At 46.1% G+C, this 13,571-nt stretch overlaps 1 protein-coding gene across 2 annotated transcripts in view; it reads right to left on the reverse strand.

Annotated features, from left to right (window-relative positions):
* NSMF (NMDA receptor synaptonuclear signaling and neuronal migration factor) overlaps positions 1-13,571 on the reverse strand; it is a 64,475-nt gene that overhangs the window by 32,191 nt on the left and 18,713 nt on the right. The window contains exons 3-6 of one of the 2 annotated variants that reach the window (XM_063936178.1): positions 6,264-6,737; positions 5,798-5,873; positions 2,714-2,719; positions 700-768 (exon numbers count right to left, since the gene is read on the reverse strand). In XM_063936178.1, coding sequence (XP_063792248.1) covers positions 700-768; positions 2,714-2,719; positions 5,798-5,873; positions 6,264-6,737 — 625 coding nt within the window. The remainder of the gene's footprint in view (positions 1-699; positions 769-2,713; positions 2,720-5,797; positions 5,874-6,263; positions 6,738-13,571) is intronic. The other variant, XM_063936177.1, reaches the window with a different exon arrangement.

Here is a 13,571-nt window from a genome sequence, read left to right on the forward strand (position 1 = left end):
TGGACTGTCATGAAGCCTTGAGGACCGAGTTTGGAAACCACTGGCTTAGTGGGTTCATTCACCAAAACAGTGAAGTAACGTCAGTTTAACTGACTGAAATTTCAGCTTTTTGTCCTGGGTCTGATCCCATTAGGACGTGGGGTGAGGTACAACTGCCTGGAATGAAGTGAGGGGGTAATGTTACTCTTTAGCAGAGCTGGAGGGGGAATGACACTGACCAATGCACTGCACCCTTATTATTTATATGTAAGAAATAACAGATCTGATTTGTGCTCCTTTAAACCGCTGACCGCTAAACCTGTACCCACAATGCATTGCTGCTTTAGCCGTGCGCTGTTCTGCATGGAACACGAACATTCCCATAACTTGTTATCCCTCATTATAGTTACTGCAGTGTGTGACTCAATTCCAGTCTCCATGCACCCAGCACAGCTCATGTTTTCAGGATGTCTGTGCACGTTTAAGATATCCTGAAAACCTGCAAAGCAGGGAGAGAACTGGAGTTAAGAAACACTGGTTTAGTGACTCCTCTTGCAAGGAACATAAACCCCAGTAAACGGGAATCCACGGTCTTCGTACATGGACGATCCAGCTACGGTACGTTCCCCGCAGTCGCTTTTTCCTCGCCCATGCATCAGAGAAGTAGCTGTCTGAACAGACCTCCGGCGTTTCCGCATGCAAACCAGGAGATCGCCCTACCTCTGTATGACCGCCGCCGAGTCATTCTCCCGCTTCCGTCTCTTCCTCTCGGCATAGCCTCTGAAGGCCCTGAGAAACCAGCGGGGGGGGGGGAGTTGTCATTTACTGACCCGTCATACAGGGACAAAGCCAAAAGCAGCAGCACACCACATCCCAGCGGGAGGACACACCATGAACAGACAGGACAAGCCGACGCTTCTGACCACACACAGGTGGGGCAATGAGTACAACACAGACCAGGAATCACAGCCAGACCAAAATCTGAGGGGGGTGAGTAGCCAACACTGAGGTGACGGAATAATATCCACCGTGACCGCTCCTTGTGTCTCTGAGCCGTGGTAATCTCCGTGTATAACAATATACCGGCACGGTGGGAAATTTGCAATATGCTTTATTGGAAAAACCTGTTCAACTTTGACTATATTTCATCTTTTTCTTGTAATGCACTTTTTTTGTTTTTTAAAGGGTTTTCACCTTCAGATTACTTTGTATTGGCTTGTATGCGCCTAGCTGCAACTGTGACTAAAACCAATGCCTTTACTTTCTATATACAGGAAACAGCTTTGTGTCGTATCCAAGGCACCTAAACAGTGATGGCTGATGATACAAAAACAAGGCTGAAACCACTGGAGTAATCTAGAATGCAAAAAAAAAAAGTAATACGCAAACCATAATATAAAAGTAATATTGCAGGAAGGCGCGCGGAAGCCAATAAGTTGTTATCTGAAGGTCGTTGTTCACTTTTGTTGACCATGACTGTTAAAAAAACATTGTGGGACTTTGCAGAACACGATCAGAATTGACTAAAGCACCAAAGTGCATGAAAATCACACTAAACGCATTGTAAAAGCATAAATAAACATCTACAGTCAAATAAAAAATAATCATGCAATTACACTGAACTTGTGCATGCGATGTGACACATTACAAAAAATAATAAACTCATCCAAATCTGTAGCAGGTAATTACCCCAAAGGCTATGGTACTGGATTCCAATGTATTTTTATTTCTATAAAATGTATAAAACAGAACGTGCTACTTGTTAATTATAAGGGCACCGCATGTGACACTGAGGCCTAGCTGTGCGGGATTCTGCCTTACGCCTCCTTATTTGCCCATGCAGCGGATAACCAAAGTCCTGGAATGACAGGTGGACGGACCTTAGGGAAATATGTGGGTAAAACTCACTAAAAAATGCCAACCTAGTCCCAGATTGAGGACTATTTATTCCATGTGTCACTTTCGTTGTTTAAATTATTTTATTATGTTTTTGAAAGTGCCCCAAGAAACATTGTTTTCCGCAAAATGCGCAAACCAAAGTCTCTAAATGAGCTTTCTCCACACTGACAAATAATTGACGTACTCTTGTTCAACACAATGAAGTATCAATTATTCACTTACGCGCAAAACTAGATGAAGTAACATGAATGTGGAAGCCCAAAACTTCCATCCAATGATCCCACCTTTACGCCAGACTTCCCCCTCCGCAGACATTGCCAATGCGGCCCTCAAATCCACCCACTTGCCCAGAAAACTTGGCGCATTTGTCTAAAAGTTGAAGCAACAACACAGGACAACTGACGCGTTTCACTCTGAGAAATAACCCTTAAGAGATTCCTCACTAATAACACAGATTTCTAACACTGGCTGTAAGATCCAGTACTTAAAAAGCTTAAACTTAAATTATTTTGGTTGTTTGTGGCTGTTAATTTAATTAATCAAGATCATGTCTGTTTATAAACCATCAAGGACACGTCGAGTCCTTCCCCTCGCTGCCGGAAGACGATGAGTTACATTGTCACTGGTTTACAGCTCAGAACAGCTGCGCACAGTCAACGTAGGACACGGATCAACATAAACGCAGCGTGCAGTTCCATGCGATACCAAATGAACATGCATGAGGCAAGGCAATATATATATATATATATATATATATATATATATATATATATATATATATACACACACAAGACATTAAAGACTAAAATTCAATAATTCCGAAGCAAATACTTACGTGATACTGTACACGGATAGAATGGGGGGGGAGAAAAAGGGGACATTTAATGACCTTGTGTACATAACATTAGATTGTGACATATAAATGACATTAGTGTGTCAGAATATAACGCTAACCCTCCGTACTGCCGCCGCTGTTGCTGGTTACTGAGATGCTAGAGCACCTCAGATAACTTTATTATATCCACTTGTGCATGCCTCCTGCAGCTCTCTGTATACACATTGCTTTATCATTCCGAGCTGTTTTACTGCTCTGTGAAATTACACAAAACTGCGCTCTTAGGGGGTGATTCAGACCTAAGCGGGCTATCAGGTACTAACTGCGCATGCATATGCACCGCAATGTGCATGCGCGTCGGAGAGCAACAGAGGTCAGCGACAGGATGGTGCCAAAAATCCATTTGCACGGGCGTTCACAAGGTGATTGACCGAAGGAACCCGTTTGTGGGTGGTAACTGACCGCTTACTGGGAGTGTCCGGAAAAACGCAGGCGTGTCCAAGCGTTTTCAGGGAGGGTGTGTGACGTCAGCTCCGGCCCCGATCAGCCTCTTCTCATCGCACTGTGGGATAAGTTCTGGGCTGCGCAGAGACTGCACACAGTGGATTTTAGCAGCTCGGTGAACACATAGGATCGCACACTTGCACTGCGGATGTACACTCCCCCTGGAGGCGGCGACTATCTGATCGCAGGACGGCAAAATTAGCAGCCCAGCGACCAGGTCTGAATCACCTCCCCTAATACAGTTGTGTCCAATGTGGTGAACTCAACAAAGAGGTGTCTCATAACCGGTAGGAAGGAAACCGGATAGATGGCGCAATGTATGCAGCAAAGGTTGCAGGAGGGCGTGATGAAGCAATAAATGAATGTCATCTCAAGGTGAATAAGCCTTATGAATATATATATATATATATATATATATATATATAAATAGGCTCGGTGGCGCGGCACTCGGTATCTTGTATATAAATAAATGATGCGGACAACGGTCTGCTATCAACGTTTCAATATAATTAAATATTTTCGTCAGGATTTAATTATATTTAATTATATTGAAACGTTGATAGCAGACCGTTGTCCGCATCATTTATTTATATACAAGATACCGAGTGCCGCGCCACCGAGCCTATTTCTACATTACTACAGCGAAGGCACCGACACATATGATTGTTACTATGGAGTGCCAGACCCCCGAGACGACTATATATATATATATATATATATATATATATATATATATATAGAGAGAGAGAGAGTCACTGGAAGCTGCACAATATTGCAAAATCATGTACAAAGGTGGTGAGAAAGAATAAATTGCCAGTGTCTTGGAAGGATGACAGAAATTTACTTTCAGAATAGAGAAAAAAATATATTTCTTATATATACACTTTTTTTTCGTGCAAAAGTTTGTGCACCCCGGGCTCCCCACAGACTGTCTATAATATTCACAGTGCAACTCATTCCAGAACCTTAATCTAATTTATGTAAATGCGACACGGTTGGATTGGAGGGATGTTTTGTGTCAAGGTTAAGTATCCAATTTGCAGCTTCAATTTCATGATGGACTCCGGAGCATATTAAGTTAGATCCATTCTTCCATTCAGGCAGTATTTCCTGTTCCGCTGGCTGCCAGACACCTCTGAAGCGTGATATATCTACCTCACGGTTACTGGTGACCCAGGTGTCTTATCTTCATAGGCTTCTCTGGATTTCCTGCATATGAATCTCTCGCAGTCGTGGTCACACTGATTGTTCCCTCAGTCCACAGCTCCTTGTCCCAAAATCTGTCTAATTTTACCTCAGATGGTGGCTTTTCTGATAACGTAAATGGTTCCCTCCTCACAGCTGCTACGTACAGATCTTCTGAGTAATAAAACCTGTACCGCGACTAGCGCCTGGTGGACCTTTCTTCAGGTGATCCTTTAGCCGTTCTGAGGGCTGTCAGCTTTTACTTCTGTGTTTGCAAAAAAGGTCCCGCACCCGTTCCTTCCGACGCGTTTCGTTATGTTTAACCTGCGACTTCATACAAGTTATGCCAAGTAATCGGCCTTGTATGAGGCTACAATGCGACTGAGATGCACTATTTAGGTATAAGCACTGTTCACTACCCATGGCGGAGGCTCTAAGTCGCACAAAGCGTCTCGCGTCACATGGCAAAAAGATGTAAGGTGTATGAGGAAACAGTAGGTGGTCCGACGTCCTCAGAAGTTGGAAGGGTCGGAGCATTTATGGAATGACCAACACCTGGCTTAACGTATGGACTAACAAGTCAGCCAAGTGTTCAAAAACAACTAGACGGGTGAAATAGTCAATGTGTCCAGGGGTGCCCAACGTTTGGCGACCACATATATATATATATATATACTGTAAACCGTTGCATTTATCTGCCACAGATTTCTATTATTAATATAATTAGCATCTTATGTTATGCTTTGCATATTGTTCTTTGTGTGCAGACAAATTGGTTTGATTTTTCTTTCTCCAAAATATCCCCTGAGGTTACAAGAACCTTATTTCATTTTCTCGGTAATACTCTGGCGCAGCGTTCTATTCCAGTACGCGTTTGCTGTCGTCACGGAAAGCTCTGCCAATCCTGCGAGATTCCGGTCTGAATAAGCTGAAAGTTGCTGCCGCTGCATCAGACAATGAGTCCCGGGCAGGCCACCGCTGCGCTCCTGACTGAGACGCTGGCAGGGGCAGATTTGTCTACTGTGTGGGGGCTGGTCTCATTCTGTCAAAAACCATAGATCGCTCCGTGATGAAAATCACTGTGTCGGCTCACTGGTGCAAACACAGGTGCGTCTTAACATGCCCGCACCGGCTGACACTGACCAAAGGCAACTTTCCTGACTACGTCAAGCCTATTTTTATGTTGCTGAGCGATGGGTCTTCCTGCAAACGGCTCCAATCTGTCAGCCTGCAATGCTTCCTTCTGTTCCTGCTCAGGAAGCTGCACAAATCACAGTAACCCAGCAAACTACATATTTTACCACTGTACATTCTACATTATGGCCCACTGGTAGTGAGATTTTGGGGTGATGTGAGTTGGTGAAGAAACTAGAGGGGGGGGGGGGCATTACTTACGCTTGCATAGTTGTGGTCGCCGTCTGAAAGGTGAAAAGGTTTTCCTTGGGGAACCAAGTCCGAACAGGAACATCATCTGCCAAAATGGAGAGTGAGTGGAAAATCAATGATCAGATTCACAGGTGAAGCCACTCGCAAGCTGCCACCTCCCGCTAAGATATGCGACAACCTAATGTCCTTCAAAGGAAACTATACGGTTTGGCGGTAATCTCTGCCTCGGACATGTTACTGTGTAGGACATAGATAGGCTGCCTTCTACTGAACAATATGGCTGCCATATTGCGTATGTGAATAGGACCTTTTAAGAACCAAAGTAAGACGACGACTACCATTTTATGAGGTAAATGAGGGCTACAAGTCTCCAATACTGCAACGTAAACCACAATCAAACTGGGGTCATCTAAGTTTTCTTCAGTTCCCCAATATTTACGGCACTCGCCCGGTGATAAATATCCCAGACACTCACCAGAAACTCTGTCGATACTGTACATGCGTTCCAGCTTCTTCCTGCGCCAGCCAGACTCGTTGGCTTGATGCTGCTCTAGATCAAACGAGTGCTGGGCTGGTACGGTGAGTTTGGCACAATTAGGGCACTCCTTAGAGTTCTGTCGGCTGCCCGACCAGCTTTTAGAGGGCCTGGTGATGTTGTGAACGCTGCCTGAGTTCTGCAGTGGCTGGTGGTGGTGGTGGTGGTGATGCCTCTCGTCCTGTCCAGTCTTCATCACCACCAGCTCCATGCTATCGCTCTCCTGGTCAGACAGCATCGGTCTCTCCCCAGAGATGGTGTACACGTGAGGTTTGGGCCCTTCACTGGGCAACTTTTCCCCACGCTCCTCAGAGAAGCTTCTTTCCAACTTGCTGTCCGAGATGGCTGAGAGACGCCGTTTGTTCTGAGAAGCCTGGAGCATTTCCGGGGAATCCTCCTGGACAAGGAGATGATCTGTGGAAGGAATGCGAAAGGAGAGAGCGTTATTCATCCGTGTGATCGGGCCTGAAACCTGCACTGTCCTAATATAAATCCTGTAATCTCCACACATGGGTAAACCCTGGGCCCCAAATCTCTTCTAACATTTCTCTTCTGCAGGGTTCTCTATTGTACGAGTAGTAAATGCAGGGTTCTCTACCGTACGAGCAGTAAATACAGGGTTTTCTACAGTACAGGCAGTAAATGCAGGGTTCTCTACACTACAAGCAGTAACTGCAGGGTTCTCTACTGTATGAGCAGTAATTACAGGGTTCTCTACAGTACAAGCAGTGAATGCAGGGTTCTCTATACTACAAGCAGTACATGCAGGGTTCTCTACTGTATGAGCAGTGAAAGCAGGGTTTTTTAAAGTTCAAGCAGCAAATGCATGGTTCTACAGTACAAACAGTAAAACCAAGGAAGGCTTTCCCACCAAAAATGGTATTGGCAAGTGCTGTTGTCTACTTGCTATATGTATTGAACAACACATTTTTTCTCTATCGTCCTAGTGGATGCTGGGGTTCCTGAAAGGACCATGGGGAATAGCGGCTCCGCAGGAGACAGGGCACAAAAAGTAAAGCTTTTCCAGATCAGGTGGTGTGCACTGGCTCCTCCCCCTATGACCCTCCTCCAGACTCCAGTTAGATTTTTGTGCCCGGCCGAGAAGGGTGCAATCTAGGTGGCTCTCCTAAAGAGCTGCTTAGAGAAAGTTTAGCTTAGGTTTTTTATTTTACAGTGAGTCCTGCTGGCAACAGGATCACTGCAACGAGGGACTGAGGGGAGAAGAAGTGAACTCACCTGCGTGCAGGATGGATTGGCTTCTTGGCTACTGGACATTAGCTCCAGAGGGACGATCACAGGTACAGCCTGGATGGTCACCGGAGCCGCGCCGCCGGCCCCCTTGCAGATGCTGAAGTTAGAAGAGGTCCAGAATCGGCGGCTGAAGACTCTGACAGTCTTCTAAAGGTAGCGCACAGCACTGCAGCTGTGCGCCATTTTCCTCTCAGCACACTTCACACGCTGTCACTGAGGGTGCAGGGCGCTGGGGGGGGGCGCCCTGGGAGGCAAATGTAAACCTATATACTGGCTAAAAATACCTCACATATAGCCCCCAGAGGCTATATGGAGATATTTAACCCCTGCCAAACTTCACTAAAGAGCGGGAGACGAGCCCGCCGTAAAAGGGGCGGGGCCTATCTCCTCAGCACACAGCGCCATTTTTTTCTCTCACAGAAAGGCTGGAGAGAAGGCTCCCAGGCTCTCCCCTGCACTGCACTACAGAAACAGGGTTTAAACAGAGAGGGGGGGCACAAATTGGCGATATAAATATATATATAAAGATGCTATTAGGGAGAAACACTTATATAAGGTTGTCCCTATGTAATTATAGCGTTTTTTGGTGTGTGCTGGCAAACTCTCCCTCTGTCTCTCCAAAGGGCTAGTGGGGTCCTGTCCTCTGTCAGAGCATTCCAGGTGTGTGTGCTGTGTGTCGGTACGTGTGTGTCGACATGTATGAGGACGATGCTGGAGGAGGCAGAGAAATTGCCTGTAATGGTGATGTCACTCTCTAGGGAGTCGACACCGGAATGGATGGCTTATTTAGGGAATTACGTGAGAATGTCAACACGCTGCAAGGTCGGTTGACGACATGAGACGACCGACAAACAATTAGTAACGGTCCAGGCGTCTCAGAAACACCGTCAGGGTTTTTTTATAAAAAACGCCCATTTACCTCAGTCGGTCGACACAGACACAGACACGGACACTGAATCCAGTGTCGACGGTGAATAAACAAACGTATTCCTCATTAGGGCCACACGTTAAGGGCAATGAAGGAGCTGTTACATATTTCTGATACTACAAGTACCACAGAAAAGGGTATTATGTGGAAGTGAAAAAACTACCTGTAGTTTTTCCTGAATCAGATAAAATAAAATGAAGTGTGTGATGATGCGTGGGTTTACCCCGATAGCAAATATTGGCGTTATACCTTTTCCCGCCAGAAGTTAGGGCGCGTTGGGAAGCACCCATTAGGGTGGATAAGGCGCTCACACACTTATCAAGTGGCGTTACCGTCTCCAAATACGGCCGCCCTCAAGGAGCCAGCTGATAGGCAGCTGGAAAAATATCCTAAAAAGTATATACACACAGACGGTGGTTATACTGCGACCAGCGATCGCCATCAGCCTGGAGATGCAGTGCTGGGTTGGCTTGGTCGAATTCCCTGACTAAAAATATTTTATTGATATAGAGCATTTAATAGGATGCATTCTATATATATGTATGCGAGATGCACAGAGGGATATTTGCACTCTGGCATAAAGATAAGTGCGTTGTCCATATCTCCCAGAAGATGTCATGGACACGACAGTGGTCAGGTGATACAGATCCCATACGGCACATGGAAGTATTGCCGTATAAAGGGAAGGAGTTATTTGGGGTCGGTCCGTCGGACCTGGGGGCCACGGCCACAGCTGGGAAATCCAACCTTTTTACCCCAAGTTACATCTCAGCAGAAAAAGACACTGTCTTTTCAGCCTCAATCCTTCCGTTCCCATGTGGGCAAGCGGGCAAAAGGCCAGTCATATCTGCCCAGACATAGAGGAAAGGGAAGTAGACTGCAGCAGGCAGCCCCTTCCCAGGAAAAGAAGCCCTCCACCAGTGGGGGGGTAGTCTCAAGAGTCTCAGCGCGCAGTGGGATCACTCGCAAGTTGACCCCTAGATCATACAAGTATTATCCCAGGGGTACAGATTGGAGAGTCGAGACATTTTTTCCTCGCAGGTTCCTGAAGCCTGCTTTACCAACGGCTCCCTCCGACAAGGAGGCAGTATTGGGAAAAAATTCACAAGCTGTATTTCCAGCAGGTGATAATCAAAGTACCCCTCCTACAACAAGGAAAAGGGTATTAGTCCTCCACACTATATTGTGGTACTGAAGCCAGACGGCTTGGTGAGACATAGTCTAAATCTGAAATCTTTGAACACTTACATAAAAAGGTTCAAATCAAGATGGAGTCACTCAGAGCAGTGATAGAGAACCGGAAAAAAGGGGACTATATGGTGTCCCTGGACATCAAGGATTACCTCCATGTCCAAATTTGCCCTTCTCAACAAGGGTACCTCTGGTTCGTGATACAGAACTGTCAATATCAGTTTCAGACGCTGCCGTTGAATTATCCACGGCACCCCGGGCCTTTACCAAGGTAATGGCCGAAAAGATGATTCTTAAAAGAAGAAAGGCATCTAAATTATCCCTTACTTGGACGATATCCTGAAAGGGACAAGTTTCCAGAGAACAGTTGGAGGTCGGAAATGAACTATCTAAAGTAGTTCTACGACAGCACGAGTGGATTCTAAATATTCCAAAAATCGCAGCTGTTTTCCGATGATACGTCTGCTGTTCCTAGGAATGATTCTGGGCATAGTCCAGAAAGAGGTATTTCTCCTGGAGGGGAAAGCCAGGGAGTTATCCGACCTAGTCAGAAACCTCCTAAATCCAGGCCAAGTATCAGTGCATCAATGCACAGGAGTCCTGGGAAAAATGGTGGCTTCTTACGAAGCGATTCCATTCGGCAGATCTCACGCAAAAACTTTTCAGGGGGATTTGCTGGACGAATGGTCCGGATCGCATTTTCAGATGCATCAGCGGATAACCCTGTCTCCAAGGACAAGGGTGTCTCTTCTGTGGGGGCTGCAGAGTGCTCATCTTCTAGAGGGCAGCACATTCAGCATTCAGGACTGTGTTCTGGTGACCACGGATGCCAGCCTGAGAGGCTGGGGAACAGTCACACAAGGAAGAAATTTCCAAGGAAGTGTGGTCAAGTCTGGAGATTTCTCTCCACATGAATATACTGGAGCTAAGGGCAATTTACGATGCTCTGAGCCTAGGAAGACCTCTGCTTCAAAGTCAACCGGTGCTGATCCAGTAGGACATCATCATGGCAGTCGCCCACGTAAACAGACGGGGCGGCACAAGAAGCAGGAGGGCAATGACAGCAAGGATTCTTCGCTGGGCGAAAGATCATGTGATAACACTGTCAGCAGTGTTCATTCCGGGAGTGGACAACTAGGAAGATTTCCTCAGCATAAATGAATTCCACCCGGAAAAGTGGGAACTTCATCTGGAAGTTTCCACATGTTTTTAAACCGTTGGGAAAGACCAAAGGTGGTTATGATGGCGTCCCACATGAAGCGCCAGGTCTAGAGACCCTCAGGCAATAGCTGGGACGCTCTGGTAACACCGTGGGTGTACCAGTCGGTGTATGTGTTCCCTCCTCGGCCTTTCATACCCAGTGTATGGAGAATGATAGGAAGGAGAGGAGTAAGAACTATACTCGGGGTTCCGGTTTGGGCCAAGAAGAACTTGGTACCCGGAACTTCAAGAGATACTAGAAAGGATCTTGATTCAGCAAGAATCATGTCTGTTCCATGACTTACCGCAGCTGCGTTGACGCCAGGGCGGGTGAACGCCGGATCCTAAGGGAAAAAGGCATTCCGGAAGAGGTCATCCCTACCCTGGTCAGAGCCAGGAAGGAGGTGACCGCACAACATTATCACCGCTTAGGTGAAAATATGTTCCATGGTGTGAGGCCAGGAAGGCTCCACGGAAGAATTTCAACTAGGTTAATTCCTACATTTCCTGCAAGCAGGAGTGTATATGGGTCTCAAATTGGGGTCCATTAAGGTTCAAATTTCGACCGGTCGATTTTCTTCCAGAAAGAAATTGGCTTCAGTTCCTGAAGTCCAGAAGTTGTTAAGGGAGTACTGCATATACAACCCCTTTTTGATGTCTCCAGTGGCACTGGGCGATCTCAACGTAGTTTGGGATTCCTAAAATCACATTGTTTTAAACAACTCAAATCTGTGGATTTGATATATCTCACATGGAAAGTGACCATGCTGTTGGTCCTGGCCTCGGCCAGGCGAGTGTCAGAATTGGCGGCTTTATCTCACAAAGCCATATCTGATTGTCCATTCGGACAGAGCAAAGCTGTGGACTCGTCCCCAGTTTCTCCCTAAGGTGGTGTCAGCGTTTCACCTGAACCAGCTTATTGTGGTGCCTGCGGCTACTAGGGACTTGGAGGACTCCAAGTTGCTGGATGTTGTCAGGACCCTGAAAATATAGTTTCCAGGTCGGCTGGAGTCAGGAAATCTGACTTGCTGTTTATCCTGTATGCACCCAACAAGCTGGGTGTTCCTGCTTCTAAGCTGACTATTGCTCGTTGGATTTGTAGTACAATTCAGCTTGCACATTCTGTGGCAGGCTTGCCACAGCAAAAAATATGTAAATGCCCATTCCACAAGGAAGGTGGGCTCATCTTGGGCGGCTGCCCGAGGGGTCTCGGCATTACAACTCTGCCGAGCAGCTACGTGGTCGGGGGAGAACACGTTTGTAAAATTTTACAAATTTGATACCCTGGCAAAAGAGGACCTGGAGTTCTCTCATTCGGTGCTGCAGAGTCATCCGCACTCTCCCGCCCGTTTGGGAGCTTTGGTATAATCCCCATGGTCCTTTCAGGAACCCCAGCATCCACTAGGACGATAGAGAAAATAAGAATTTACTTACCGATAATTCTATTTCTCGGAGTCCGTAGTGGATGCTGGGCGCCCATCCCAAGTGCGGATTATTCTGCAATACTTGTACATAGTTATTGTTACAAAAATCGGGTTATTGTTGTAGGAAGCCGTCTTTCAGAGGCTCCCTTTGTTATCATACTGTTAACTGGGTTTAGATCACAAGTTGTACGGTGTGATTGGTGTGGCTGGTATGAGTCTTAACCGGGATTCAAAATCCTCCCTTATTGTGTACGCTCGTCCGGGCACAGTACCTAACTGGAGTCTGGAGGAGGGTCATAGGGGGAGGAGCCAGTGCACACCACCTGATCTGGAAAAGCTTTACTTTTTGTGCCCTGTCTCCTGCGGAGCCGCTATTCCCCATGGTCCTTTCAGGAACCCCAGCATCCACTACGGACTCCGAGAAATAGAATTATCGGTAAGTAAATTCTTATTTTACGTGTAACTTATTGGTAGTATGCAGAGCGTTAGAGGTATGGAAATCTTAACAGAGCATTAGGGGGGCTCTTCACACTGTGGGTTCTAGTGATTGACAAGTAATTAAGGGACAGGGAGGTAAAATTCTGCCCCCTTGTAAGCGCTACTTTTTTTTTTTTTTAATAGAGTATTTTTATTCAACAAGGATAAAATCGTTACAGACATTTCAGTGTACACTGGGAACTTCAATTATTATTACACAATATGTTCACGCCCATATCCTTCCCAAACAATATATATAATGCATGATGAAGCTGGTAGTCGCAGGACCGTATGTTGTCATTCTGCATATACCAGGTTCTCTAAAGTCTGCAATCAAATGTCAAACACATACTATCATTTCTTGTTTTCTCCCCGAAATACTACAATAACCCCCCCCAACTATAAGGCCTGATAAAGCCTCCAAACCATAAACAGAGCAAATCAAAACAACTCCATCTAGCCTAGAGTCATACAGTTGTGCGAGGCGAGGTGCGTAATCCCTATAGTGTGTAATACGGGAGAGGAGCCTGGCTCGTCCTCCCGGGACCCAGGCAGCTGGGCTGTCGTAGAGGGCGTGCGGCATGTCAATTAATGAATTCTTTAAATTCTAAATTCTAAGGGCAGGGGAAGAATATGTAGAATTAATCCAATGGGACCATATCTTCTCATGTTTAGGAAGAGCATTATTTTTCATATAGATATCGATCCCTCAGTACTGTGTCATTCACCAGGGCCTTTAAAGCAGACATCGTAGGGGAATGTGGGGCCATCCATGTC

The sequence above is a fragment of the Pseudophryne corroboree genome, chromosome 8, assembly GCF_028390025.1.
Source record: "Pseudophryne corroboree isolate aPseCor3 chromosome 8, aPseCor3.hap2, whole genome shotgun sequence".
NCBI lineage: Eukaryota > Metazoa > Chordata > Amphibia > Anura > Myobatrachidae > Pseudophryne > Pseudophryne corroboree.